The 26,761-nt window shown below is 33.9% G+C and overlaps 2 protein-coding genes across 3 annotated transcripts; one reads left to right on the top strand and one right to left on the bottom strand.

Moving 5' to 3' along the window:
- Window positions 1-404: 404 nt before the first annotated feature.
- On the bottom strand, window positions 405-12,346 carry LOC143200747 (CLIP domain-containing serine protease B4). Its single transcript, XM_076411359.1, has 8 exons — window positions 12,170-12,346; window positions 3,498-3,660; window positions 3,248-3,444; window positions 3,079-3,187; window positions 2,840-3,021; window positions 2,600-2,692; window positions 809-996; window positions 405-756 (listed from the first exon to the last, which is right to left on the bottom strand). Exons 1-8 carry the CDS (start codon window positions 12,243-12,245, stop codon window positions 640-642), a joined length of 1,125 nt encoding a protein of 374 aa, XP_076267474.1. The 5' UTR covers window positions 12,246-12,346; the 3' UTR covers window positions 405-639.
- Window positions 12,347-15,612: 3,266 nt separating this feature from the next.
- Window positions 15,613-26,346, top strand: LOC143200744 (glutamate receptor 2). Of its 2 annotated transcripts, none has more exons than XM_076411352.1 (9): window positions 15,613-16,152; window positions 20,079-20,270; window positions 20,328-20,421; window positions 20,476-20,607; window positions 20,661-20,813; window positions 20,898-21,045; window positions 23,600-23,708; window positions 23,762-23,946; window positions 25,980-26,346. In XM_076411352.1, the coding sequence occupies exons 1-9, from the start codon at window positions 15,699-15,701 to the stop codon at window positions 26,187-26,189; spliced, it is 1,677 nt and encodes a 558-aa protein (XP_076267467.1). In that variant the 5' UTR covers window positions 15,613-15,698; the 3' UTR covers window positions 26,190-26,346. The 2 variants fall into 2 exon arrangements, with proteins under 2 accessions (XP_076267467.1, XP_076267468.1); XM_076411353.1 differs by lacking the exon at window positions 15,613-16,152 and adding an exon at window positions 18,155-18,439.
- The last annotated feature ends 415 nt before the right edge of the window (window positions 26,347-26,761 follow it).

Raw genomic sequence — 26,761 nt, 5'->3', positions numbered from 1 at the left:
TCAGATTAGTGTAGAAATCATATCAAACGCCATATCTGTTTTTAAAAATCTTTTGTATAATTGCATCCACTACTACATTGAAAGGCAGTGGAGAGACGATATATCTTCCACTCATCTCGAACTCACCCACAACTAACTAGACCATTAAGTAAGATGCCCAAAGCGAGGGCTAGTATATAGTCAAAAGTATAGAGAAAATCGATAAAAATTACAATAGCACGCTCTCCACATATAACACGTTCCTTCATAAATTGACGTAGTGCAAAAATGTTATCTTCATAAGCGCAATTAGTTCTATAAAATCGCAGTTATGAACAGTTTTTCATTCGGCTTGTGTCCTCTTGAGTCTCATTTATATGATCTTCCTAAATACCTTACCGATATTTAATAATAATAAACTAAACTTATTAATAATCAACAAAATATTTTATTTTTGAGTTTACTATAATAGATACTTATATAACAAAAATATATGTTATCCAGATTTAATCATAATTTTATTAACTTCATATGATCATAATCCAATATTTTAATGACTAGTACATGGTAATGAAATGATCTTATAAATATGTTGATGAGTTATCTAAAATTTCTTGTTATCTTTCTTGTTTACGTAATTATAACATTTGGTGTGATGCTCTAAAGGACTTGAGGAGAATTTTCTCTAATCCACGTGATGTATTTCTTGATGTTGGTATAAACGCTTGGAATTCCTGCTGCACCACATTGATCCGAGCCAAAAGATAAAATACCAACCTAACGAATCATTTAATATCAATGTAAGTTTATTTAATTTTTATTGAATTACCTGATAATATGTTGAGCTATGTTTCACTAGAAGAGGGGCACCTCCAAAGCCACTGCAGGCGTCTTGGCCTCGTTGTCCTCCTGCACACACCTGCTCGTCAGATATGGGCAAGGTTCTACCATAAACCTTTTCGCACTGTCTTAAGCTAATGATCGGTAAAAATAGAGTCTGTTGGCGATAAGGACTTTCTGAAATTAATATAGTTTATTATTACATGCACTAGAGTGCCCACTAAATTTGTGAAATGGAAATAAGGAAACGGGTTTATAATTTTAAAAATTATTTTCTTTTTCAGTATAATTTCCATCAACTTCATTATATTTATCAATCCCATCACTGTATGGTTTCCTGGAAGATCTGTAAGATACGGTAGCTTTATTACCTATTGTTGAATGAGAATCGTTTTTCACGAAATATTTTTTAAAGTGCAAGCAGGGTCAGAAATCAAGGAGAACTAAATCTGACAATTAAACTTGATGTTAAAACGAATCGCAATTTACGAGTCAATTGAAAAGTCCCCGGTCTGACACATATGTTGTTTAGTAACCCCTAAAAAATGCGTGTATACATTTGACATTGTATTGTGTATACATTAGTTTGTGAATTATAACATTATGAGTGAAGCAACATTTGTTATTGTGAAAAAAATTTATAAAAAGGAATTTTGCGTGTTGATAAAAGATTGCTTTTTGGAGGGAAAAATTCAATTGAAGCCAAAACTTGGCTTGATGCCAAGTTTCCGGACACTGCACCAGGAAAATCAAATATCAAGGATTGGTATGCTAAGTTTAGAGCTGGTGAAATGAGCACCGAAGACGGTGAACGCAGTGGACGCCCAAAAGAGGTTGTTACCAACGAAAACCTTTTAAAAATCCATAAAATGATTTTAAATGGTCGTAAATTGAACTTGAATGAAATAACACATAAATGTCATAAATGACACTCTAAAGATATCAACTGAATGTGTACATTATATCATTCACGAATATTTGGGTATGAGAGAGCTCTATATAAAGTGGATGCCGCGCGAGCTCAGTTTTCACCAAAAACAACGACGAGTTAATGATTCGGAGCAGTGTTTGAAGGTGATCAAGCGTAACAAACCTGAGTTTTTGCGTCGATATGTGACAATGGATGAAACATAGCTCCAACATTTAACTCCGAAGTCCAATCGACAGTCATCCGAGTGGACTACACACGATGAACCCGCTCCAAAGCGTGGGAAAATGCAACAGTCGGCTGGCAAGGCTATGGCGTCTGTATTTTGGGATGTGCATGGAATGATTTTCATTGACTACCTTGAAAAAGGAAGGACCATCAACAGCGACTATTACATAGCGTTACTGAACCGTTTGAAGGACGAAATCAGCGAAAAATGGTCACATTTGAAGAAAAAGAAAGTGCTGCTTCACCAGGACAATGCATCGTGTGACAAGTCAGTGAAAACTATGGAAAAAATCCATGAAATTGACTTCGAATTGCTTCCTCATCCACCGTATTCTCCAGCTCTGACCCCCAGCGACTAGTTCTTGTTCTCAGATCTCAAAAGAATGCTCGCTGGGAAGAAATTTTTGTCGAATTAAGAGGTGGTCGCTGAAACTGAGGCCTACTTTGAAACAAAGGACAAATCGAACTACAAAAATTGTATCGGAAAGTTGGAGGGTCGCTATAACCAGTGTATCGCCCTTGAAGGGAATTATGTTGAATAAAAAAACTAATTTTGCTAAAAAAAATTGTTTTACTATGGTAAGCCGGGGACTTTTCAATTGACCTGTTATTGTGTAGATTTACCAGTTTGTCCCGCTGTTTTCCCCCAACCAACCAAAATGCCATTGTTACTAGTGACTGACCACGATTCCGGTAGACAGATCGGTTGCGCCGTTACTGGAACCAAAAGAAAAATACGGAAATTATCATTAAACACGTAATATTAGAGAGGAAGCTGTCAATTTTACCACTCCATTATACATTTAATTACATAAAAGCTCTCCATCATTTCATTACTTAATCTATAATGACAGTACTGTTTACCTCCGTATTTGATTTTGTTCTTCAACACCATCAGAGCAATATTGTGTCTGTAATTTTGTTTTTGATAACCAGGGTGAACTATCACGTGGGATATGGGAATGTCCTGTACGGGCAATCCGCAGAACTCTTCGCCACAATCAATTTCCGTGTTGGTCATCCATTCGCCAACCCGAACTGAATACCTATAGTGAGATTTACCAGTGGTTACAAGCTACATTAAGAAATTATGCTGTACCTACAGTTTATAACTTTCCGCTTTGGCTAGAGCACAATGTGCGGCAGTCAGGATAACCTTATTACTCAGGATGGATCCAGTGCAGGGATATTTAACTTCTCCAGTTTGTGTATCTGAAATGTCATTAATTATAATTACCGTAGTGTTGATAAATAACGAATGGGTATTCTAACTTCGAAATCCTACTCTGGCGATCCATGGGTAAGCGCCGATACCATCATATCCTTCGCCTTCCACTTGGGACTGTCCGCATCTGACGCCATCGACGAATTTACCGGGAGTGCTGGGTTTATCTTCATCTCCATGACTCTCCGTGTTCGGACAACATACCAGGCCTGAACCTTGGTAGCCACAACTAATCTGACCTAAACTGATTGGGTATTGCATCAAAGCAAGTCTGAGTGAAATCATTCGGATATTTACCTGTCTTGTTTGACGCACTCACTGCTGAGTATATTAGATAGAAGTGGACAAGAACTCAGAGGAATACATTGAGTATTAACGGGACATATAGCTCTTCTTTGAAGTTTACGTTGGGGTATAGAGATATCGAAACTACTGTCACCTTCAGGAATACCCTGGTCATCTATAAAAACAAACAATAATATAGTTTATTGATCATTCAGGTAATGAGAAAATAGAAACAAATAATTTCTGAAATTAAATATATGTTTTTAGTAAATTTTTATCAGAATTTATAAAATAATCTAAATTAGTTTTAACGACTAGGTTGATCAATATATTCGGAGAACTATCCACTCGTCAACAGTAAAACCAAAATTTCATGATGAACAAGATGGAAAACAGTGACAAACAGTGATCAACAGTGATACAACATCAATCAAATAATTTTTTGGCAAAATTAGTTTTTTTTTATTCAACATAATTCCCTTCAAGGGTGATACACTGATAGCGATTCTCCGACTTTTCAGTAATTCAAAATAGGCTACAGTTTCTTCAAAATAGGCCACAGAAAATTTCTTCCCAGCGAGCATTCTTTTGAGATCTGAGAGCCCAATTCAAGGATTTTTGCCATCAGCACTTTCTTTTTCTCCAAATGCGGGCCTTTTTCGGCGATTTCATCCTTCAAACGGTCCAATAACGATATATAATAGTCGCTGTCGATGGTCCTTCCTTTTTCAACGTAGTCAATGAAAATTATTCCAAGCGAATCCCAAAATACAGACGCCATAATCTTGCCAGCCGTCTATTGGGTTTTCCCACGCTTTAGAGCGGGTTCATCGTGTGCAGTCCACTCGGAAAACTGTCGATTGAACTACTTCGGAGTGAAATGATGGAGCCATGTTTCATCCATTGTCACACATCGACGCAAAAACTCGGGTTTATTACGCATGATCATTTTCAAACGCTGCTGCGAATCATCAACTCGTCGTTGTTTTTGGTCAAAAGTGAGCTCGCGCGGCACCCACTTTGCACAGAGCTTTCTCATACCCAAATATTCGTGAATGATATAATGTACATGTTCAGTTGATATCTTTAGAGTGTCTGCTATTTCATTCAATTTCAATTTACGGTCACTCAAAATCATTTTATGGATTTTTTAAAATGTTTTCGTGGCTAACAACCTCTTTTGGGCGTCCACCACCTTCACCCTCACCCGTCTTCGGTGCTCATTTTATCATGTCTAAATTTAGCATACCAATCCTTGATGATTGATTTTCTTGGGGCAATGACCGGAAACTCGGCATCAAGCCAAGTTTTTGCTTCAACTGTATTTATTTCCTTCAAAAACAATATTTTATCAACACGCGAAATTCCTTTTTATCCATTTTTTTACAATAACAAAAGTTGCTTTACTCAAAATGCTATAATTCACAAACTAATGATCCGACAGCTGTCAAATTTATACACTCATCTTTTGAGGACTAACGAAAAAATATATGGATTTAATTCTAGTAGCGCTATCTTTGTGTCAGGCCGGGGACTTTTCAATTAACCTGTTAGATAGGACGTGGGATGGAGGTAGTCTACCACCACAACTCGGAATCAAATCCAAGAAGTTAAAATATCCAATTCTTCGGTTCCGGAGCGAATTCGTATATAGAGATCGACGCAAAAATATTAGTAGAAAAAGGAACTTTCTCCGTGATTACTGCAATAAAAGGTAATTTGCAGGCGGAATTTATATTTCTGAGGACAGTTGGTTTTTATTTTCCATAAACGATTATGTTTCATTTCCCGAAATTTATATTACACCTAATAGTTATTACGCAAAGGATATCATACAGTCTGACTAAGAAGCACGCCCATATTTCTATACATTCTAACTATTAATAAATGAGCAATTAATAGAACAAAATTAATCATCATTTACAATTGAATAAAATTAAACCAATCATCTCTAAGTAAAATAGTTATGATTACATAATTTAATTGTTTCAAAGAATACCTTACTAATTATTGTATAAAAAACACTATTATTTAAAATACATGATGTCTGATTGTTTATTCACTTGATTCTAAAACACATATTTATCCTTGACACTGGCGGAATATCAAATTATGAGACGGTTACATATGGGTATACGTTGGTTTATATATAGTATAATTATCGTTAATAAAACCGGAAATCATCCATTTTCATTTATTATTATTTAAAATAGATAATATTTGACACATCGTCCATCTTTTATAATAATATCAAGCTAATAAAAAGCTCAAATACTCAGTTCCAATGCTCAAATGCAAACAAAAATCTATATTAAAAAATCTAAATTAAAAATCGCAAGTATGTATTTTGATCAGCAATATAGCCATTTTCGCATTTACGACACTCATAACATTTGTTGTTTTATCTGAATAAATCAGCTGCCGAAGCCCATTAAACACTGTTGGAAACCCATTGTGATGCTGCTCCATCATATCCCAATTGTCAATTTTGGTTTCAATAATCTAAGAATGACGATTTTGATGTCAGTAATAAACAACGGCCTGAAGGACAAAAACAGTTCGGCGACAATGAACTGCAAGACTTATTGGACGAAAATCCAACCCAAACTCTGAAAGAACTTTCAAACAGCTTTCGCATTTATGAATCAACTATTTCAAAACGTCTATATTCAATGGAAATGATTCAAAAGAATGGATGATGACTACCACACGAATTGACTGAAAATAATATTTTGGTGTATTTTATTAATACACCGAAGCGGAATTTTCATAAAGTATACTAAAGTATATACTTAGTATTTCATAAAGTATTGATGTGTCTATAGTGAGAACAGCAAGTGAATTACGAGTTCCTAAAACCGAATGAAACTATTGTACTGTTGCAAAAAAGTCCAGCAATAGCGAGTAACAGACACGAAGTTATCTTCTTGCGAACTAACGTCCAACGACCACGCTTCTCAAGAGTTACACTTTAATGGTATCTTCTGCAGCATCCAGCGTACTCACCAGACATAGCGCCTTCTGATTACTGCATGTTCAGACTGATGCATTCTGACTTGTACACCTATACACAGATTCAAAATGTTAAAGAAGTGTCAAAACTAACACCATTTTTCCGATTCGGTATCGCCACTTTGCCAGAAATATGGGAAAGGTTATAAAAAAAATGTTGTACAAAAAATATATTGTACCAAATTTCCTCCATAGACGACTTTTTAAATTAAAAAAAAAATAAAAAACATTATTAGAAAGAACATCCAAAAACAAAAGTGAGCGAATACGCAAGCACATAAAAATACTAATTTTTATGTAAATTGTCATGGTCTTTTCTTTTATCTATAGTTTTCAAATCAATTAAATTAATTAATATATCAACTTTTATAAAAAGTTACCATTGTATTTTAATATGAAAAATAATTAGAGAAGAATGAAACTTTAGAATTGGTTATTTGGACATCTTAAAAGAGCTTGATCAAGTAATAAGATATTGGACACAGATCAAAATTGATCGAAAAAACAATGGAGAATAATCTTATCTATTATAAACCTATAATATAATATAATATCTGTATAATAAAACGATATTTTTTTCCGAATAGTTTATAAAAATATCTACAACCTGTATTTTGTGTAACCTTTCGTAGGTTCTATAAATTCAATAAAAATTAATTACCATTTTACACGGTAACATCTTCAAGGATACTGTTTTGCATATAAACACATAATATTTCCCGTCAGATTCCATGAATCGCCCATCTACTTAACTATAATCATGAGAAATTATGGTTCAATTAATAGAAATAAAACCCATTGTTACTGCATTATATAAACAAAATTGTTTTTTATACTAAAACGCTTCGTAATGTTATTAAACATGCCTGAAACTGACAAAAAAATAATAGGCTTCCTTTAGACTAATTATTGCCACCTATTACAGTCCCTCATTACAATTTTTTTCTGTGAAGGGTTAAAGTGTATATAAGTGTATATCATTAGTCATCGTAGGTAAAATGTTTACTCGGTTTATTTCAATTGGTGTTTTAATTAATTTTTCTGTTAGTTATTTGGTGCATAAACTATTAAAAAATGAGTTATGAATTAATATATTAGCCTGAAGACTGTTCAATTGTGAGAACATATTCTAAAGGTTAATATTATGAAATAAAACTAATTGTCTGTATTACTTTATTCCTACATTTTTAACAGCGACTTTTAGGTCGCCAGTATAAAAGGCTCAAATGCTGCGGCCTCTTGTAACAGTGACCTAAGTTATGTTAATTTCTATGATTTGTATTGTTGACAAATAGCCAACTATAATATATATAAGGTGGGGCAAAAGTACCGCAGTGACAATAATGAAACAATTATTTTCAATAAATATTGTCACTATTTCTGCTCGTTCTTGTGGCGTATATTTATCCATAATAAAATTTGGACGTCTGCACAACACAATGGTCGCGGGACTTTTGCCCCATCTTATACTACGACTCTCTATTATTATATTGAATAAATAGTATATATATTTAGTTGGGACATTTTAACAGTTTTGCGACCGTTAATTTTCTACCTGAAGACCTAAAGATATTTATTAACAAGCTAATATACTCATCTAACATAATTTAATAACAGGTCAATTGAAAAGTCCCCGACCTGACAGATAGATGGCGATACTAGAATTAAATCCATATGTTTTTTACTTAGCCCTAACCCTCAAAAAATGCGTTTATAAATTTAATAGTTGTCGGATCATTAGTTTGTAAATTATAGCATTTTGAGTGAAGCAACTTTTGTTATTGTGAGAAAAATGAATAAAAATGAATTTCACGTGTTGATAAAACATTGTTTTTGAAGGGAAAAAATACAGTGGGAGCAAAAACTTGGCTTGATGTCGAGTTTCCGGACACTGCCCAAGGAAAATCAACCATCAAGGATTGGTGTGCTAAGTTTAGACGTGTTGAGATGAGCACCGAAGACATTGAACGCAGTGGACGCACAAAAGAAGCTGTTACCGACGAAAACATTAAAAAAATCAACAAAATGATTTTGAATGACCGTAAATTGAAATTAAATGAAATAGCAGACACTATAAAGATATCAACTGAATATGTACATCATATCATTCACGAATATTTGGGTATGAGAAAGCTCCGTGCAAAGTTGATGATTTGGAGCAGTCTCTGAAGATGATCAAGCGTAATAATCCCGAGTTCTTGCGTCGATATGTAACAACGGATGAAACATGGCTCCATCATTTCACTCCTAAGTCCAATTGACAGTCATCCGAGTGGACTGCACACGATGAACCCGCTCCAAAGAGTGGGAAAACGCAACAGTTGGCTGGCAAGATTATGGCATCTGTATTTTGGAATGCGCATGGAATAATGTTCACCTTGATAAAGGAAGAACCATCAACAAGGACTATTACATAGCGTTATTGGACGTCTGAAGGACGAAATCGCCGAAAAACGGCCGCATTTGAAGAGAAAGAGAGTGCTGCTTCACCTAGACAATACACTGTGTCACAAGTCAGTGAAAACGATGGCAAAAATGCATGAACTGGGCTTCGAATTGCTTCCTCATCCACCGTATTCTCCATATCTACCACCCAGCGGCTATTTTGTGCGAAATTTTCGTCGAATGAACATGTGACCGCCAAAACTGAGGCCAAACCGAAGCAAAGAACAAATCGTATTACAAAAATGGTATCGAAAAGTTGGAGGGTCGGCCAGGGATTTTTCAATTGACCTGTTACTCATCCACGTTCTAGTAGAGGGGTACTCGTTAAATATCATCCGCAATATTCATCCTAATGAATCATAAAGTATCCTTTGGTTAATGATCCAGGTAAATAATAAATTAAAAATAACAATAGAATCACTTCCACAAAGGCCAACATTGATCACCAACAAAAAATATATATATAGTTTTTCGCGAACCATAAAATTATCTTCAGCTAGACGAGAATATCGTACGGATCATCAAGTCCATGAGTTTAATGAGTTTTACGGTTGGTAACCATCCGATGACACCCAACCTATATCCAAACGGTGTGGGTCCTATTGACACGCGGACGATTGAAGGTCGCCAGTAAACTCATTCAACCATTCCGCGAAGCAAATCGGGTACAATGGATGGCTCGTTATCGATAACTAATCGATTTGGTGGCCGCAAGACGCCACAATAACGAAAGACAACAATCGATCGATCGGTCAGCCAAAAACAAACCAAACACGCCGTTCAGTTTACCGACATTATTATTTATTAATTATCGGCCTTCGGAATTCTACGAACGGTTCGTCCATAAAAAGAACGTTTCCTGTCGTTTCTATCCATTGTACCACACAGGGTTTTAATTAAGACCGCCTTATGCATGTACGTATATAATTTGGGAAATAATTTTAATCTTAAACTGTTCGTTCGTTTCGGTTTGTTAAGCTTTTGTTTCTCCTTGAAATTGTAAGCACGTGATTTACTAATATTAAATTATTCAATATTTGTTTAAAATAAATATAACTTGACTAATATAGTCCAACTGTGTGAAAATGTGTATATTTAAAATGTTCCAAAAAATTAATCGCAAATAAATGCGATACATTGTAACATTTTGTGAAAGTAAAACGAACTATAACTCCAAAGAGCAAAATAATAAAGAACATAATCACGTTTACGTATAATTAATCTATCAATTGAATCTCGTTGGAATTGGATGTGGAGAATACGTAGCAATAAAAACAGCAGCAGATGGCCTTCCTGCTGACTTCGAATGTACCATTGTAAAAATGTTTTTAAAATTATTAATTTTTCTGCATCTACAGCATTCGAGGAAAACTTCTGTAAGAGTTCTATAATTCAACAGGCACATAATATCAATAACTGATAGAATACACTAACCATATTTATGTCTTTGAAAAGCCATTTTTGAACATCGATATATACTCTGATCTGTGATTTTATTTAAAAAATGTGTGCAGTGGAGTCTGCAAAGCAAATGACACTGATATTGCTGCAGCTGTACTTTAATATAAATTAAGTAAGGAATACTTGGGTGAATGGCAAGTTTTTGATTGGGTTACTTTGGTTGGCACGTAGAAGGAAATTCAAAAAATGGTGGACTTATATCGAAAAGTTTTCTTACCAACAGTTAAAATGTGGAATGTTTGTCGAGTTGTTTGCTTGTTTTGAACTCTGTATATCCTTAGAAAAAAGTCACCATGTAAAATTATAAGAACTTATTTTTAACTCCTTAACTTTCAGTAAAAAAACATAAATGAAATTCCAATAAACATGATTTTTGAGCTCGTCATTTGTATTTATATGTAGGATCGTTACAAGCATTATTGTATTGGATAATTGTGTCTATATGATTAAAAAAAATACAGAGCTGAGTTCCTTGCTAACAAACTCCACTTTCATATGGCATCGGCTTTCTTACATCATACAAGTAACGCATCTTTTAAAATATGTTATCCATTGATGAATAAATTATAGACCAGTACAATATTTTTCGCAGATATAACATTCAAATATATAGTTCAATTTTGCATTACTTTTTCCAATTATTAAACCCAAGCAACATTCTCACCATTTCATCAATTCTCATGTTTCTCAGCAACATTCGAAACTTCCAATCTGCCAAATTGTTGCCAATTGGCAATGGCCATCTATCGAAAAAAACTTTCTTCACATCCAATATGAAAACATATATACTTTTCTTGGATGATATCAAAAAATAAGTACTGGTTGTATACTATAAAGTCACTGCATAACAAAAACATGATGCCTATGCTTGTGGAGATTGACAATGGAAAGCTCATTAATAAGATAAAATAATTCGAAAGGTTTCATTTTATTCTAAAATGTAATCATTCTTTAAAACAACAATTTAAATTTTGGTAGAAAGCTGAACGATAAACTAAACCAGTTTTGGCAAAGCGCTCTTGATGCTATACCGTTAACTTCAATGGCCAAATATAACAATAAAACATATGCGAAACATATTACTATTTAAATATAGTTTATGATGCGAACAACTGTTTTATATTATTATTATTTTATGGTCCGAAACAAGATTTTTTATTTTGTATAGTAGAACCCATCATATTTTCTACGATTTATTAGAAAAACTAAAATGACTGCTTCTATATAACCAATCTTCATTGAAGCCAGACAGCAAAACAGGTTGAAAAATTAAATAGCCTAAAGAAATTAAAATTAATTTTCTCAAAAACTAACCACAAACTAAAAATAAACCACTTTGAAGGCGATAAAGTAAGTTTTATTAGGAACCTGTGTATTCAGTGTGATATACAATTTCTGGTACGCTTTTGATTAGGTAAGTTATTTAATTGACAACGTATCAATTAATTTAATAGCAAAATTTGTCCTACTCATAATATTACCAGAAATGTTGAACTGTAGGACACATTAAACATTAAATTCAAAAAAGCATGTGTAATATTAAATATAAATTATTTATCTCAGAAAGTAATCCAGAAATATACGAAATACATAAAGCAAAAAAATCACGATATTAATCACTGTTAAAAAACATTAATTAAAAACCTATACATTTCATTTTTTTGAATATCAAAGTTCGATAATTAATATCAATCATATATAATAATATAGTTGAGGAAATCAATAATAACAAGCCTGTAATAATTATAATAATGTAAAAATCCTACCTGGGGTACATAATCTTCCGTTAATAAGACATCCAAGAACCAGAGCATAGATCACTGTGTTCACTGTACGATTCATAGTTGTTTGCTGCTTGTATAATATGATAATAATACATAGCCAATGAATAAAAACTCACAAATAGTTAATGTAATGTATTTTGACCTTCCGCTAAAAAAGCATCCTATATGCGTAGCTTGACGCATTTACGGTCACAAACTTAGTATATATCTCCCCACTATACTAGATAAATCTGTTGTGCTAACTGATATTATCATCAAAAATGACTGATGGGGTATACTTGAAGAGGAAATATATATAAACCAGTTCAAATATTTGGCGCAGAAAAGAAAACAACGAGAAAGTAAAATCATATAAAAATAATCCACATAAATAAGACCATAAGTTTATTTTTATGCTAATGAAATATAACATTCCATTTATAAAGTTTCTTGCTACTATTTTCTGCGATATTTTTATTATATTTTTAATTTACCGAAAAAAAATGGACAATATTAATACATAAAAACCCATAACGTTTCTCATATTTCTTCTTCTTCCATCTTGTACGAGGCTTATGGTGATGATGATACCAAACAGTCTTTATTGTTACATTAGCCGTTATGTTAACCTTAGATACGGAAGACATGTTAATCACAAATGATATAAGCCATATTATTTGCAAAAACAAATAAAAACAAATTATAGAAATTTCAAGAATCTTCTCAAGTGGTAGTAAGTACTATTTTATTATAGGTGTTTCTACAAACATTTTCCTTCCTATGAGATGTTAATATTGCCGTGCTGTCCGCATATGTGTCTACAGCAATGACATTTATGATTATGAAATCAAAAGTATACATGAAATACAATACTGGACCCAGTATACTGCCTTACGGAACTCCTGAATATATTGGATATAGTTCAGTGTGTCATCGTATTGTTTTAAACTAGACTGTCTGTATGTAAAGTATAATTGCAGTGGCTGAAAGAAACATAACATAGAAGAGCTATATTTCGCATTTTTATTTTTATATTTCTGAACAAAATTCGCAACTGCTATAGTCACTTTCCATTCCTGAGTATTCTATGAATATAATCATTGAATTCGAGATTAGACATTTTTATTTCTATTATATAGAAACTCACAATACGCATTGCAAAAAACTTGAATATAAACTTCCGTTAGAACTGTTGTTATAAAATTATTTTTGTTCCTGCTAGCTAGACCCGTATATATCATTCGTTTTTGACGCGGTTATCTTTACTTTTTTTTGTTTTTCATCAACCTATAATAAAGTCATTATACTAGAAACTACTATGTAATTTAATTATATAAATAATATCAATTTTTTATATTAAAACTCTTTCTGGTTATTAAGTTTATTTTCAATATTAAAGTTATTAGTTTTTAATACAAATTCTCTCTCGTTCTTTCTAATTAAGCATCAAATTATAGGCAATATTCAAATTAATTCATCAAGATATTCTCTTTCAAGAATGATACATACAGTCAGTCCTTTAATTTAATAGGCGTTTCCCGTAAAATAATTTCTACGTACTTTCAAAATTGGCTTTAACTTCAGTCACTTCTTCATTTGAACTAAACATTTTTCCAGAGAGTATTATTAGGAGGCATGTAAACAGCTCTGGGTCCCAGATCGGGATTATATGGTGGATAGCATAACGATTCGAAAAATAATTAACTGTATTATTAACAAATGTGTTTAAAAACAAAAATGCTTCGGAATACTCTTTGGGCCCATTTTAGCGAGACCAAAAAGATTTCTTATAGATGTATTTATTTTACCTGTCCAAATATAGTCAATAAATAATATTCCATGTGCATTACAAAATACATAGACCATAACCTTGTCAACACACTTTTGAATTTTTGGTTGTTTTAGATAACTTGCACCTATTACTGTCTAATCATATAACGGTCTTCTCGACTCACGTATACTCATGTATTCATATTTCATGATGGGGCCTAGCCTAGAAGTACTAGTACAAATAACACTTAACACACCTGAACACTATTATTTTCCCATCCGAAAGCAATGATTCATCAACATGCTACATTTTTTTTGTAATCATTATTTTATATATTATAATTATTCATTATAATTATAGATTTTTAACCCAAAGAAAAATGTTTCAAAATAAAATATGTACATAATAATCGTTATAATAACAAAAAAGTATATATCAAAAACCTTATTTAATCTATCTACTACACGTATTTTATATTCTACCACATACACAAATGAGATTTGTTGTGTTCGTAAATTAATTTTGTGTATATGTCACAAAATCATATTATTATTTTTGTATTGTTTAGGCTCGGCCCCAAATTCGGTTCAATTTTTTTGTTAAAAATATTTTATTGTTCTCTTTTTACTGTTATATATTTACTCAATAAATTACGCAGTTATTTTATTAAGTATTACAATGGGTAGGCCAAGTAAATATGCAGCTCATATGAGGAAAAATAGGAATAAAAAACAATCAGTGATTGAAAATAAGAAACGTTTCAGGCCTTGGGGCCAATACTTAGCCTAGGTGATTTGTCAAATGTTCTAACCACACTAGAACAATCACAAAGAATTGTTGTTCCCGCCGGGAATCGAACTCGCGACCTCGTCATGTAAGCTGAACGCTCTAACCATTAAACCATAGAACCAGTTAACTACAATACTTCTATGACTTATCACATGATATGGTTAGAACGGCTTTAGATTTTTCGTTACATCAACTCAGATGCTGCTCATCATCACATTATACACAAATATCAGTGAAAACTGTCAGTGCCTTTGAAATTTGAGGATTTCCCTCGATTCCTCCGGATTCTGCCATTAGATTCTAATTTGGTTCCAATGGGACCACCTCGGAAGTGCACTCTTTCGAATAAAAAAAGCATTTTGAAAAACGGTCGACAATTGACGAAGAAATCGGTGAACATACATTAAAAAAATATACAGTCAAACATATATATAGTCCTCCTTTTTTGAAGTCGGTTAACAAATATGCCCGCTTAAGTAATTGATATTTAACAATAACAATTTTATACAATACAATATATATTAAAACTACGAACGTGTAGATCGAAATTACCTGGACAAATAGAGCTGACAATAAAATAGAATTCAAATAAAGAAAAACCTAATGCAGAAAAATGTATTTACATTCCCTTCATTACGAGAAAACCGACTCTTTGATTACCCTTTATTTATACATCATATTAACATCAATATTGATTCAAAACTACAAAGCCGAAGAAAATGATCTTTTAGGAGTTGTTTATACACGGCACGTTTAACGCTATAAAAGTATTCTTAAACCTAAATACATATCAGACACGACATTATGAGATTCGAGAGAACCTTCTTAAGTACCATTATAAAACAGTATTTTCTTACTACCCAGTGCTTGTTTTTTCTTTCTGATATCGATAATGTCATTGATGTGCAAACCGCAGTACCAACCGTCCAAGTCCGGTTTCATCATCGACGATTTAAAGATACGACAAAAGTTATGTTCAACAATTTCGGCTGTCAGGATTTCATCATAAAATCTAGCCATCCCCTGTTGGTTTTCCGTTATATCGAAAACGAAATAAAACTACATAGTGAGCGATTTAACAAGAGAAAATACGTTTTTCTACAGGGAGATATCAATAAACAGAATATCATGGATATATTTGAAATGAAGGAGATAGAGTACGTAGCCGATTTAGTCGTAATATCCAGATATATGGACGCTCCGGTGTATCCTAATATATTAGATAAAAGCTACATTATTTACGATATATGGACTCATAAATATACAGGAGATTCTACAAATCGCGAGGTACTTCATTTAAATAAATGGTTTTCGTGGAATCGGACATTTTTGTGCCAGAAAGACATATTTCCCGATAAATTGAGAGATCAAGAAGGTCGGATAATTCACGTTGCAGTATTTCCTTATGAACCTTATGTTGTTATAGGTAAGTCCATGAAAAATGTATTAGATACTTGCGCGTATTTACTTTACATTGAAATAACAGTTTCCAATTTCGAATATTATGGAATTGTTACAGTATATACGCACTGCGCGTTTCGCAACTTAAAATCGATACCGCAAGAATGTCATGGCTAAATAACGTCACGAACCTAGGTCTTCGTCCGACGGTTCGGTTGGCATTCCCAAATCCAGAAAGTTTCGGGGATAGCAAACCTCCTATCTTCTCTGATCTGCCCTTCTAGTATCTCCATCAAATGTTTATTTTACAAGGTGTTAGTTCGAGCCGTACTCCTCTACGGATCCAATGTCTACTTCAAGTTTGTTACACCCACCCAGGTGAAACGGCTTCAATTTTTCCAAAATAAGCTCCTCAGGGGAATCTTAAACGCTCCATGGTTTGTCAGAAATAATAAAGTTCACAGGGAAACTGATACTCCAGAGTTCTTCTGAAAACGCGCTTGTTCGCAAGCTGGTGGAAATGCTGGAAGCTTAGCACCGCGTCACCGCTAACCTCCTCCCCTTTTTAGGCTGAAACGACCTCATCCGTCGCTGCAATCATTACTTTTGCCACGATGAGACAGCATCGAGTGTTAACTCAAGATCGCGAATCTATAGTTAGTTTCACAGTAGCATTAGCGACTCACAGGAGTCAACTGTGAGTTACGCTTTTAGAAATTTGTAGTGATGCTGCCCCCTATGGTATTATGGTCGGTTTTAATTCCAACGATTTAAAAGCATTAATTTTGGTAATAATGACAAATAACGGACTGGAGGACCAAAAAACCACTTTCATATGCGATAGGAAAAATTCAAAAACTCCAATATCGGGATTCAATTTCTAGCCAACAGTTTTCTGTGCCGTATTGTGATTTGCGATGAAAAGCGCAAAAGCTCATATGCTGCTAAAACTGAGTGCAGCTATTAATACAAATCCCTTACGACTCTCGGTATTATGTTGAAAGGATTTTGGAGGATGTACTGTTGCAGCTCAAATGAAAAATCCTGTGCTTACTCAGCGTACTGACCAGATAGCAACTTCTAGTTACCACCTCTTCAGACCAATACAGTATAGCTTGGCTCGCATACGATTAAAGTACTGAATAATTGCGAAAATTAATCCATATTGGAGCGCTGCCCAGCCAACATCGTCCGTTCAATCCCCTGTAGCTATGTTGTCAGAATAATGATTTTTTTTCTTATTCTAAGATGGCCAGCTAGAACCAAATGGTTTTTTGCTGATGTCGCTTCGAGTTCGGGATAGTGAGTGTTTTACAGGCGACAGAGACCCTGAGTTACCACTGGGATTCGCGTAGTTGGTTTACTACCGAGGTTTGTGGATGAGTAGGAATTTAATCAAGGTGTTGTGGTGCTCTAAGGCGCCTATGTAGAACCTTACACAAACGGGAAGCCTGATTTTAGGAGAGCGTAGGCGTTCCTCATAAACCATGGGGATTGAGTAACGCGCGGACTTTTTTAGACTGGAACACTTGGAGTAGTTCAAGTTGTCTCTCAGAGACATACCTGTACCGCACTTGTGCTCCGTAGAGGCAGATTGGATGGACTAACATTTTGTACAGAGTCGCTTTCTGAGGGTTCGGAAGTTTACTTTTTCTGCAGAAGAGTGAAAATAGAAGGCTGTACACGCCATGTATCTTGCAAATAGCGTGCTGTATTTGTGCTGACCATTGGAATCTGCGGTTGGACTGGAGACCGCAGTATGAAACTTTCTGGTGCCAGGGGATAGGGATAGGACCTTATCAATTTGAAGGCGATAGGCGCGCAACTCCTTCTTGCGGTGGAACAGAATAGTCTGAGTTTTGCTCGGATTTATCTGCAGCCGCCAGAATTTGTACCACGCAATCGCCTGGTTTGGCTGGTCTTGAGGTCTCATGCGAATAGCGTCGCGACTATAACCGGATGTGGGTAGAAAAACGCAAATATATTGATCAATATATATAGTGTTCGGTCTCAACCTTCGTAGAGTCAAGTCGTGTTTTTCCCTTCTCGAAAACAACTGTCTAGAAATATAACAAAAAATTCATCTGTATATTATTATAGTCAACTTTTAGTGAACGGTCTCAAAAAGTTCCCAGGTACGCGTTACGGCGAGATGGTCAACCTAAAGTGAACCGAATACGTGACGCGATCAAAGAACGTTCCAAGTTGCACCCTTATAATACCAGGACAGTGAAATCAAAAACACGTGTAAAATTACACGTAAAAAATTAAGAGAAGTATATTTCGCCGACGAGGACGAACTAGTACAACAGGTAGGCGAATAATTCGAATGGACAGAAGTGAAGAATAAAAAGAGGAAGTCCGAGATGACACCTTCTTCGCCAGTAAGAACAACTGTAAGAAAATATCACACGAACACAAAAAAGAAGCAAGAAGATAAAATTCCTCTGCCTCCTTCGATTTAATAATTTACCATTACTATTAGTAATTTTAATCTATTCAGAACACAAATAAAAGGAGACACTAACCGAGTACAGTTCAAATCTCTGTCAAATAACGACATTAACGTTACTTGTACTAACGAAATCGATTATTGAGCTATAAAGAAACATCTGAATCAAATGAAATAAAATAAAAAGACCACGGATAATCCATTCAGTAAACTAGAGTACCACACATATAAATTAAAAAGTTATAAGTGGTACAGAGTAGTTTTTAGGGGAATACCGTCAACAACAAGTCAGGATGATATTAAATGCGAACTAGAGGTTTACGAACATGAAATTGCGACCATTACGCCTATAATGAAGAAAACAATAACCTCAAGTGGTGAAAAAAAAAGGCCTTTCCGTTGTTTTACGTCGATTTGGTACAACAGGAAAACAACAAAATCATCAGTGCAGCAAAAAAAACAGCACATGAAACATTTGATGACGACACAATTATAATGGCAAAAGACGTATTCCTCTCTAAGGCTCTAGAAAAGGTACAAGTAGCGGTCAACAAGATATACAGATGGACTAGAGACTGGAAAATACAGCTTTGTAGCTCCAAAACTGTTCATGTTAATTTTGCGTTGCGGCTAATTGACAAAAACTTAATTATTTCACTACACGGATGCCCGATTCCTCAAGCAGAATCAGCTAAAGACCTCGGAATATATCTCGATGGTAGGTTAATCTGTAAACATCTTGTAAGACAAAAAGCAGAACAAATGATATTCAAAGTCAAGCAGCTGTACTGGTTAGACCGAAGATACTCTGAACTTGACCTAAAATCAAAGAGATCAGTTTATCAGTCAATCATAAAGCCTATTTGGACTTATTGAGTGCAAATATGGGGTTGCACTAGTGATCCAACGCACCCAAAACAAAGTTCTACTATTAATTACCATTGCTTATTGCTACGTAACCAATGACGAGTTGCACCGTGATCACGGAATCAAATGAATACACGAACTGATCCAAGATTTCACTCTAAAACATGAAACAATTTTGCTAAATTACAGCAACGTGGAAGCAATACAGTTACAGGACAACACCCAAGAAATAAAAAGATTAAAGCAAACCAAACCACACGAAGTAGTTTACTGTATAAGTCTATTTTAACTTTAGCTTAAGTAGATTAGTTTTATTCTAATTTGGGAAATACATAGTGGTATATTAATTCCGTAAACACATTGATTATATATTAATGCAAGTACAAAAGAACAATAGTAATACATTAATTTGTAAATTAAGATTGTACTAAGCATATGGAATGTAAAATATAAGAATAGATAAATATAAATATATATTTTTTTAGTATCAATTTTTTCCAATAAATGCATACAAAACAATAATCAAAATTCATTCGGAAACCTAAAATAACAACTGTTAATTTTTACCCTCTAATAGAATCAGGTGCAATTCCCCAACACTAATTTATAATCCTAATATTTTAAAATTATAGAGAATAATGGAAATAACTCTTACAAATACATGGGTTCAGAAATGATGACTCTCCTCACTTTTTCCCAATATCTAAACAGTACCATGGTACCAGTCATCAATGAACTCGACTATTGGGGTGACGTCTGGGAAAATTGGACCGGAAATGGATTGATGGGCAATCTGGTGGAGGACAAAGCCGATATTGGTGGAGGTAATTATAATAATAAAGAGAAGCTTTTACGTTATCGTTGACATGTTATGATACCAGCTGCTTTATATATTTGGGAGAACATGTATACATATCTGGATATGTCGAAACCAACTGTAAGAACGGGCATCACCTGTATCGTACCAGCACCACGGTAAGATCATAATCAGAACTTTCAAACAGCATTGAAAAATTAATATTATTTAAGATTGGCGGCTAGTTGGTTGATACCCTTGTATGCTTATACACCAACTATGTGGTTAGTAGTCATGGCAACGATACTGACCAGCATGTTATCCCTATATTTATTCAGCTTAATATACATGCCACATGATGACCGGTAAAATTTAAACCAGTGTAACAAAATGCGCCATTAAGTTTTATATCTTTCAGCAATAAGTTGGATAAAACTGACGTCTTTGGTAAAGTATTTACTTGTGTAAGCAAACCTTTTATAATGCAGAATGTGACTAATAGAGAAATGATTGAAGGGAAACATGGTAGGATATTTATGACTCTGGTTTTCATAAGTGCCTTGGTCCTAAGGTAAATAGGACCTTCTGCAAATGTACATGCTTAAAAGATAAAATAGATAAAATGCTAGTCACCGTTTCATATTTATTTTACTAGCACAACTTATGACAGTGGTTTCGCGACTATTATGACTATCCCAAGATATGAAAATCCGATCAATACCGTTGAAGATTTTGTGTCCAGTGGTTTATATTGGGGAGCAACCCAAGACGCTTGGATATTATCTATAAAAGATACTAATGAGGTAAACAACAATACTCATGAAATAATTTTGTGTGATAATATTCATTAATTCTCAGGGAATAAGTTTATTCTAAAAGGGCAACTTCAAAGCTCGACCCTAAAAATTATGTTGTAACACGAGGGTTGCTGTTTATATTTTGAGCCTTAGCAATACTAGGGGTTTAGGGGCTCCATCTGAAATTTCCAATTGAAAGTTTGACCTTTATAACCATAAAATTCTTCAAAACGTAAATATAATTAGATTGAACATATAAATAGCTAACAATTTAAGTCCGTGTTTAACTCTCAAATCCAAATTCAAACAAATAGCGGTTGATTGATATACTCCTTGGCCTACCATAATAAAACACATATTTTTGGCAAAATTAGATAATTTTTTAATTCAACATAATTCCCTTCAAGGGTGATATACTGATTAGAGCGACTCTCCAACTTTTCGATGCCATTTCTGTAGTACGATTTGTCCTTTGCTTCACAATAGACATCAGTTTCGGCGATCACCTCTGCATTCGACGAAATTTTCTTCCCAGCAAGCATTCTTTTAAGATCTGAGAACAGTAAATAGTCATTGGGGGCCAGATCTGGAGAATACGGTGGATGAGGAAGCAATTCGAAGCCCAATTCATGGATTTTTGCCTTCGTTTTCACTGACTTGTGACACGGTGTTGGACATTGTCTTGGTGAAGCAGCACTTTCTTTTCCTTCAAATGCGGTCGTCTTTCGGCGATTTTGTCCTTCAAACGGTTCAATAATGCTATGCAATAGTCGCTGTGGATGGTCCTTCCTTTATCAAGTTAGTCAATGAAAATTATTTCATGTGTATCCCAAAATACAGACGCCATAAACTTGCCAGCTGATTGTTGCGTTTTCCCACGCTTTGGAGCGGGTTCATCGTGTAGAGTCCATTCGGATGACTGTCGATTGGACTTCGAAGTGAAATGATGGAGCCATGTTTCATCCATTGTCACATATCGATGCATCTTCAAACACTGCTCCGAATCATCAACTTGTCGTTGTTTATGGTCAAAAATGAGCTCGCCTGGCACCCACTTTGAACAGAGCTTTCTCATACCCAAATATTCGTGAATGATATGATGTACACGTTCAGTTGATATCCTTAGAGTGCCTGCTATTTCATTCAATTTCAATTTACGGTCATTCAAAATCATTTTGTGGTTTTTTAAATGTTTTCGCCGGTAACAGCCTCTTTTTTCAGCGTCTACTACGTTCCCAGTTTTCGGTGCTCATTTCACCACGTCTAAACTTAGCATACCAATCCTTAATGGTTGATTTTCCTGGGGCAGTGTCTAGAAGCTCGGCATAAGTTGCTTCACTCAAAATACTATAATTCACAAACTAATGATCTGGCAGCTATCAACTTTATGTACGCATCTTTTGAGGTGTAGGGCTAACTAAAAAACATATGGATTTGATTCTAGTAGTGCCATTTATGTGTCAAGCCAGGGACTTTTTAATTGACCTATTATACTTCAGATATGTTCAAAACACAATGTATTAAAACATTTAATATTATTATTAATATAACATAATAATATTTGATATTATTATATGCTTTTAAAAATTATTTATTATTTAATTAATTATTATGTATTATTTTAAAAGCAATGTCTGGAAGTTGCATCAGACCTCTTCGTGGGTTATCTTCACACCATTTAAATCCCATATTACCCAAGAGTATATGAAAGGATGGAAAGATCTGGAGAAGGTCAAAGATGCTATTCCCCAAAGAGCTCCATATCTCGAAGCTTTCTATAAATACTTTTCAGACCGACAGATTAGTTTGGAATAATTGTAATAAATTATGTTTATATTAAAAAAATCCCTCACTGTTTTATACATTTCTTATATTTCATTTCTGATAGAGCTGATCATCAAACTGATCTTAATTCGTCAATCCCTTTCAGTGATAGTGTCCATACTAATATACAATGCAACAAGCTAAAACATATTTTTAATAAAAACCGCAGAAAATTAATATTTAACAGTAAAAATGCTTATCTCACTAATGAATTTGACAGGCACGAGGGCGCCTCCATTATCTCGTTTCTGTCCAAAGCAACTGATTAGAGACGCAATCTGTTCTATATGGTTTCGGCAATTTCAATCAGGACGATTTCTGGCTGGTTCGGTTACATGATCGAACTTATCATACAGCATTGCGTCTCTTTTTTAATAGAATAAAACAAGAAGGAATATACTGTCTGATTCTAAAACGAATTTACAAATTACAGCAGGCAATACATTAAACATTTTGATGAGGTGAGTTCATTATAATTTTGGTTCCAACTTTTAAGGTCGATTATGTTTGCCATTATAATTATAATATTTTGTAAAGCACTTAAATATCCCATTACTCATTGCAGTTACTTTATATATAATTTTTTCATCTTACCATGCTATTTCATGTGCAGTCGCATAATTATATTCGCCAAATTAACAACAAAATAGGTTCAAGATATATTTTTGTAAATTTTATTAATAGTTTTCTTACACGTATTATTATTAATTCTTATTTATATTATTTGTTTTTTAAGATCAAATATCAAACTATAGTTGAGAGATTCGTAGCAACATCTGAGACAAAATTACGGGAACTATCTCTTACAGGAGAATTTGGATTTTCATTAGAACGTCTCCCTAATGGTATATCTATTTAGAACAGTTACGATCAACACTTATATTAAATTATGTTACAGACAATTATGCCATCGGGTCGTACATCAAGCCAGACATCATTCAAAATTATCATTTAATGACCGAGGACTTTTACTGGACACAATGTGTCTTGATGACTCGCAGGAATTCCATCCTTTTACCAAAACTGGATGATTTTGTTTTGAGGGTTTTCGAAGCCGGATTGATTTCTTATTGGCAAAATGAGGCAAGTATAATTGGTATGACATGACAAATATTTTAAATAAGTAAAATAAGTTTAATTAACAACAATAAATAAAGCAAATAAGCGTGCGAGATCTTGATATCGAGGTGGTCGGAGGATAGTTCAGAAAACATAATGAAAAACCAATTTTCAATGATAAGGGTGAATTTAAATGTACTTGAAATAGTATTTTTTGTAACATCTTTATTAGATACGCTTAGTGCAATCTTAATTATAAATTAATTAATTACTACATTTCATTTGTACTTATTGGATTGGTGGATTAATTCACAAGAAAAAGGAGTGCGAGAAAATACATCAATATGTATTCCTCAATTATAAAATTATAATAACTTATAGCTATAGTTTACACTAAAGGTACACATTTTATATCAGTTCGTATGGTTTTGTTCGCTCCAATCTCCTGACATCCTGCGCGCTGTCCAGCAGTTGTATTGCTTCCACGTTAGTATGACTTAGTAATCTTCTTTCGTGTTTCAAGACGAAATCTTGGATAACTTTGCAAATCCATTTGATTTCCAGGTCACCGTGCAGTTCTTCGTTGGTTACGTAGCGATAGGCATTGGTAATCAATGGAGGAACCTTGTTTTGACAGCGTTGTATGACCAGTTGGTTTGAATTTTTAGTGCAACCCCATATTAGCACCATATGGGTCCAAATTGGCTTTATAATTGTATTATAGATCAACCTCTTTGTTTTTAGATCAAGTTCAAAGAGTATCTTCCGACTAACCAGTTCCGACTAGTTGTTTTATTTTGGTTCTAAGGTGTTTTGCTTTTTGTCTAACGTAATTTGTCTAAGGTATTTAGCTAATTCTACTTGAGGAATTGGACATCCATTGAGTGATATAATAAAGTTTTTATTATTTCTCCGAAATGCAAAATTAACATGGACAGATTTGGAGCTATTAAGTTGAATTTTCCAATCCTTCGTCCATTTGTAGATTTTGTTGACAGCCACTTGTACTTTTTCTATTGCCCTAGGCAGAGATATATCTTTTACCATAATAATAGTGTCGTCAGCAAAGGTTCCAAGTAGTATTTCTTTTGTTGTTGGAATGTCGTCAGTGTAGAGCAGATATAGGAGAGGTCTTAAGACGCTACCTATTGGAACTCCAGCCGAAATAGTTTTAAATATCGAGAACGCCATTTCGTGCGATACTCTAAATTTTCTGCCAAAAATATATAACTCCAGCAATTGACAATAGTTACGCGGTAACAATTTGCTCATGTTACAGATTAATCCCAATTGCTAAACCCGATCAAAAGGCTTGTACTTGTAATATAACAAGGATCGGTGATTATTATGATGAATACTTCTAATGTCTGATAATATGACGGTACTGATAGTTAAAGTACTGGCAGCTAAATGTACGTAAATGAAGAATAATAAATGGAAAAAAGTAAATAGAATATTATAAATGAACACTAGTACATAGAAAATTATAAATAGAACATAGTATATGGATATTTAATAATTAATAATTAGGAATTAAAAAGGGAGAACTGGAATACTCTGTGACCAAACTCACCATTTGATGAACATGAGATTGGGTAGCAGAAAACACAGTAGTGACTCTGAGTATCGCGTCTTTAGAAATGAACTCTTACAAAATCTAGCATCCCTAGGACGTGTTAAGATATCACATCTGGCAAACACAGCTCCCAAGGAAACATCAACAATATTGCCATTCATGGTAATTATTATTGTATTTTACTGACAAATTTTACAGTTAGGAGGAAGCATCAATCCCGCCTAATTCCTTTACATTGTGGTTCAAGCCTTCAAAATAACGACCCAAAACTAATTAAAATATCGAACTACCATATGGAATTCTAAGTACCTTAGATATTCGGGACAATTTATGATTTCCTTGAATGGTATATGTTTTTGTCTGTGTTTTAAACATATCGAGCAAACTATAAATAAACTTTTCTTGATTTTAATCGATATTCCCATTTTTGTAGATCATCAACTTTTTAGAAACAATAACCTTAAGATATTCTTTATTTTAGGCTGCATCGTCCATAATGGATCAGACAGTGCAGAAAGCAGTGAAATACTACTTCCATCACCACGCTAAAACCATAATAAAATTAAAAATGGCCCATGTACAGGGAGCTTTCGGTATATTATGCCTCGGATATATATTGGCCCTGATACTGTTCATATTAGAAGTGATTTATTACAACCTGCTACGTAAAACAGTCATCATTCATCAATAAAAATAAAATGTGATGTCAAGAAAATGTCAAGCCTTGATTTTATCATGTCTCGGCCATTGTAAACTCGTATAAGGATCGCTGAAGTCATACTTGCTTCAATTATTCATTAAAAATTATTTATATCACGCTTGAATGTTAGATTTATAGTCACGTAATAGCGACAATAAAATAATTTAATGATTATTTTAATATAAAATAGTTTAATTTCGTTTCACCTCTTCAATGCATGTAATGAAAAATCTAGTGAAAATAATTCAATAAGGATAATCACTCAAAACTAAACACATTGAATAAGTTTTCGCTGTTCACCTTTAGTACTAGTTTACTTAAAAAATAAATTATCATTTATTCTTATATATTGAAAGCACCATGCACATATTATTTTCATACGTGAAAAAACGACGATATCGACGACTGCTCTTAAAACAGAAACTAATTAACTGCAACTAAGTATTAATAAAAGATCGATTGCAGTGAGGTTTTGAATTAAGTGAATTTTAAAAGTTTCTCAAATAATAGTCCTGGGCAAACGGAAGTATTGAACTTGAATAATAAACAAGATACTGACTAAC

Source organism: Rhynchophorus ferrugineus, unplaced genomic scaffold, assembly GCF_030347505.1.
Source record: "Rhynchophorus ferrugineus isolate W39M unplaced genomic scaffold, kcgeb_rfMv2 rfM8, whole genome shotgun sequence".
Lineage (NCBI taxonomy): Eukaryota > Metazoa > Arthropoda > Insecta > Coleoptera > Curculionidae > Rhynchophorus > Rhynchophorus ferrugineus.
This window is presented reverse-complemented; position numbering and strand designations above follow the sequence as displayed.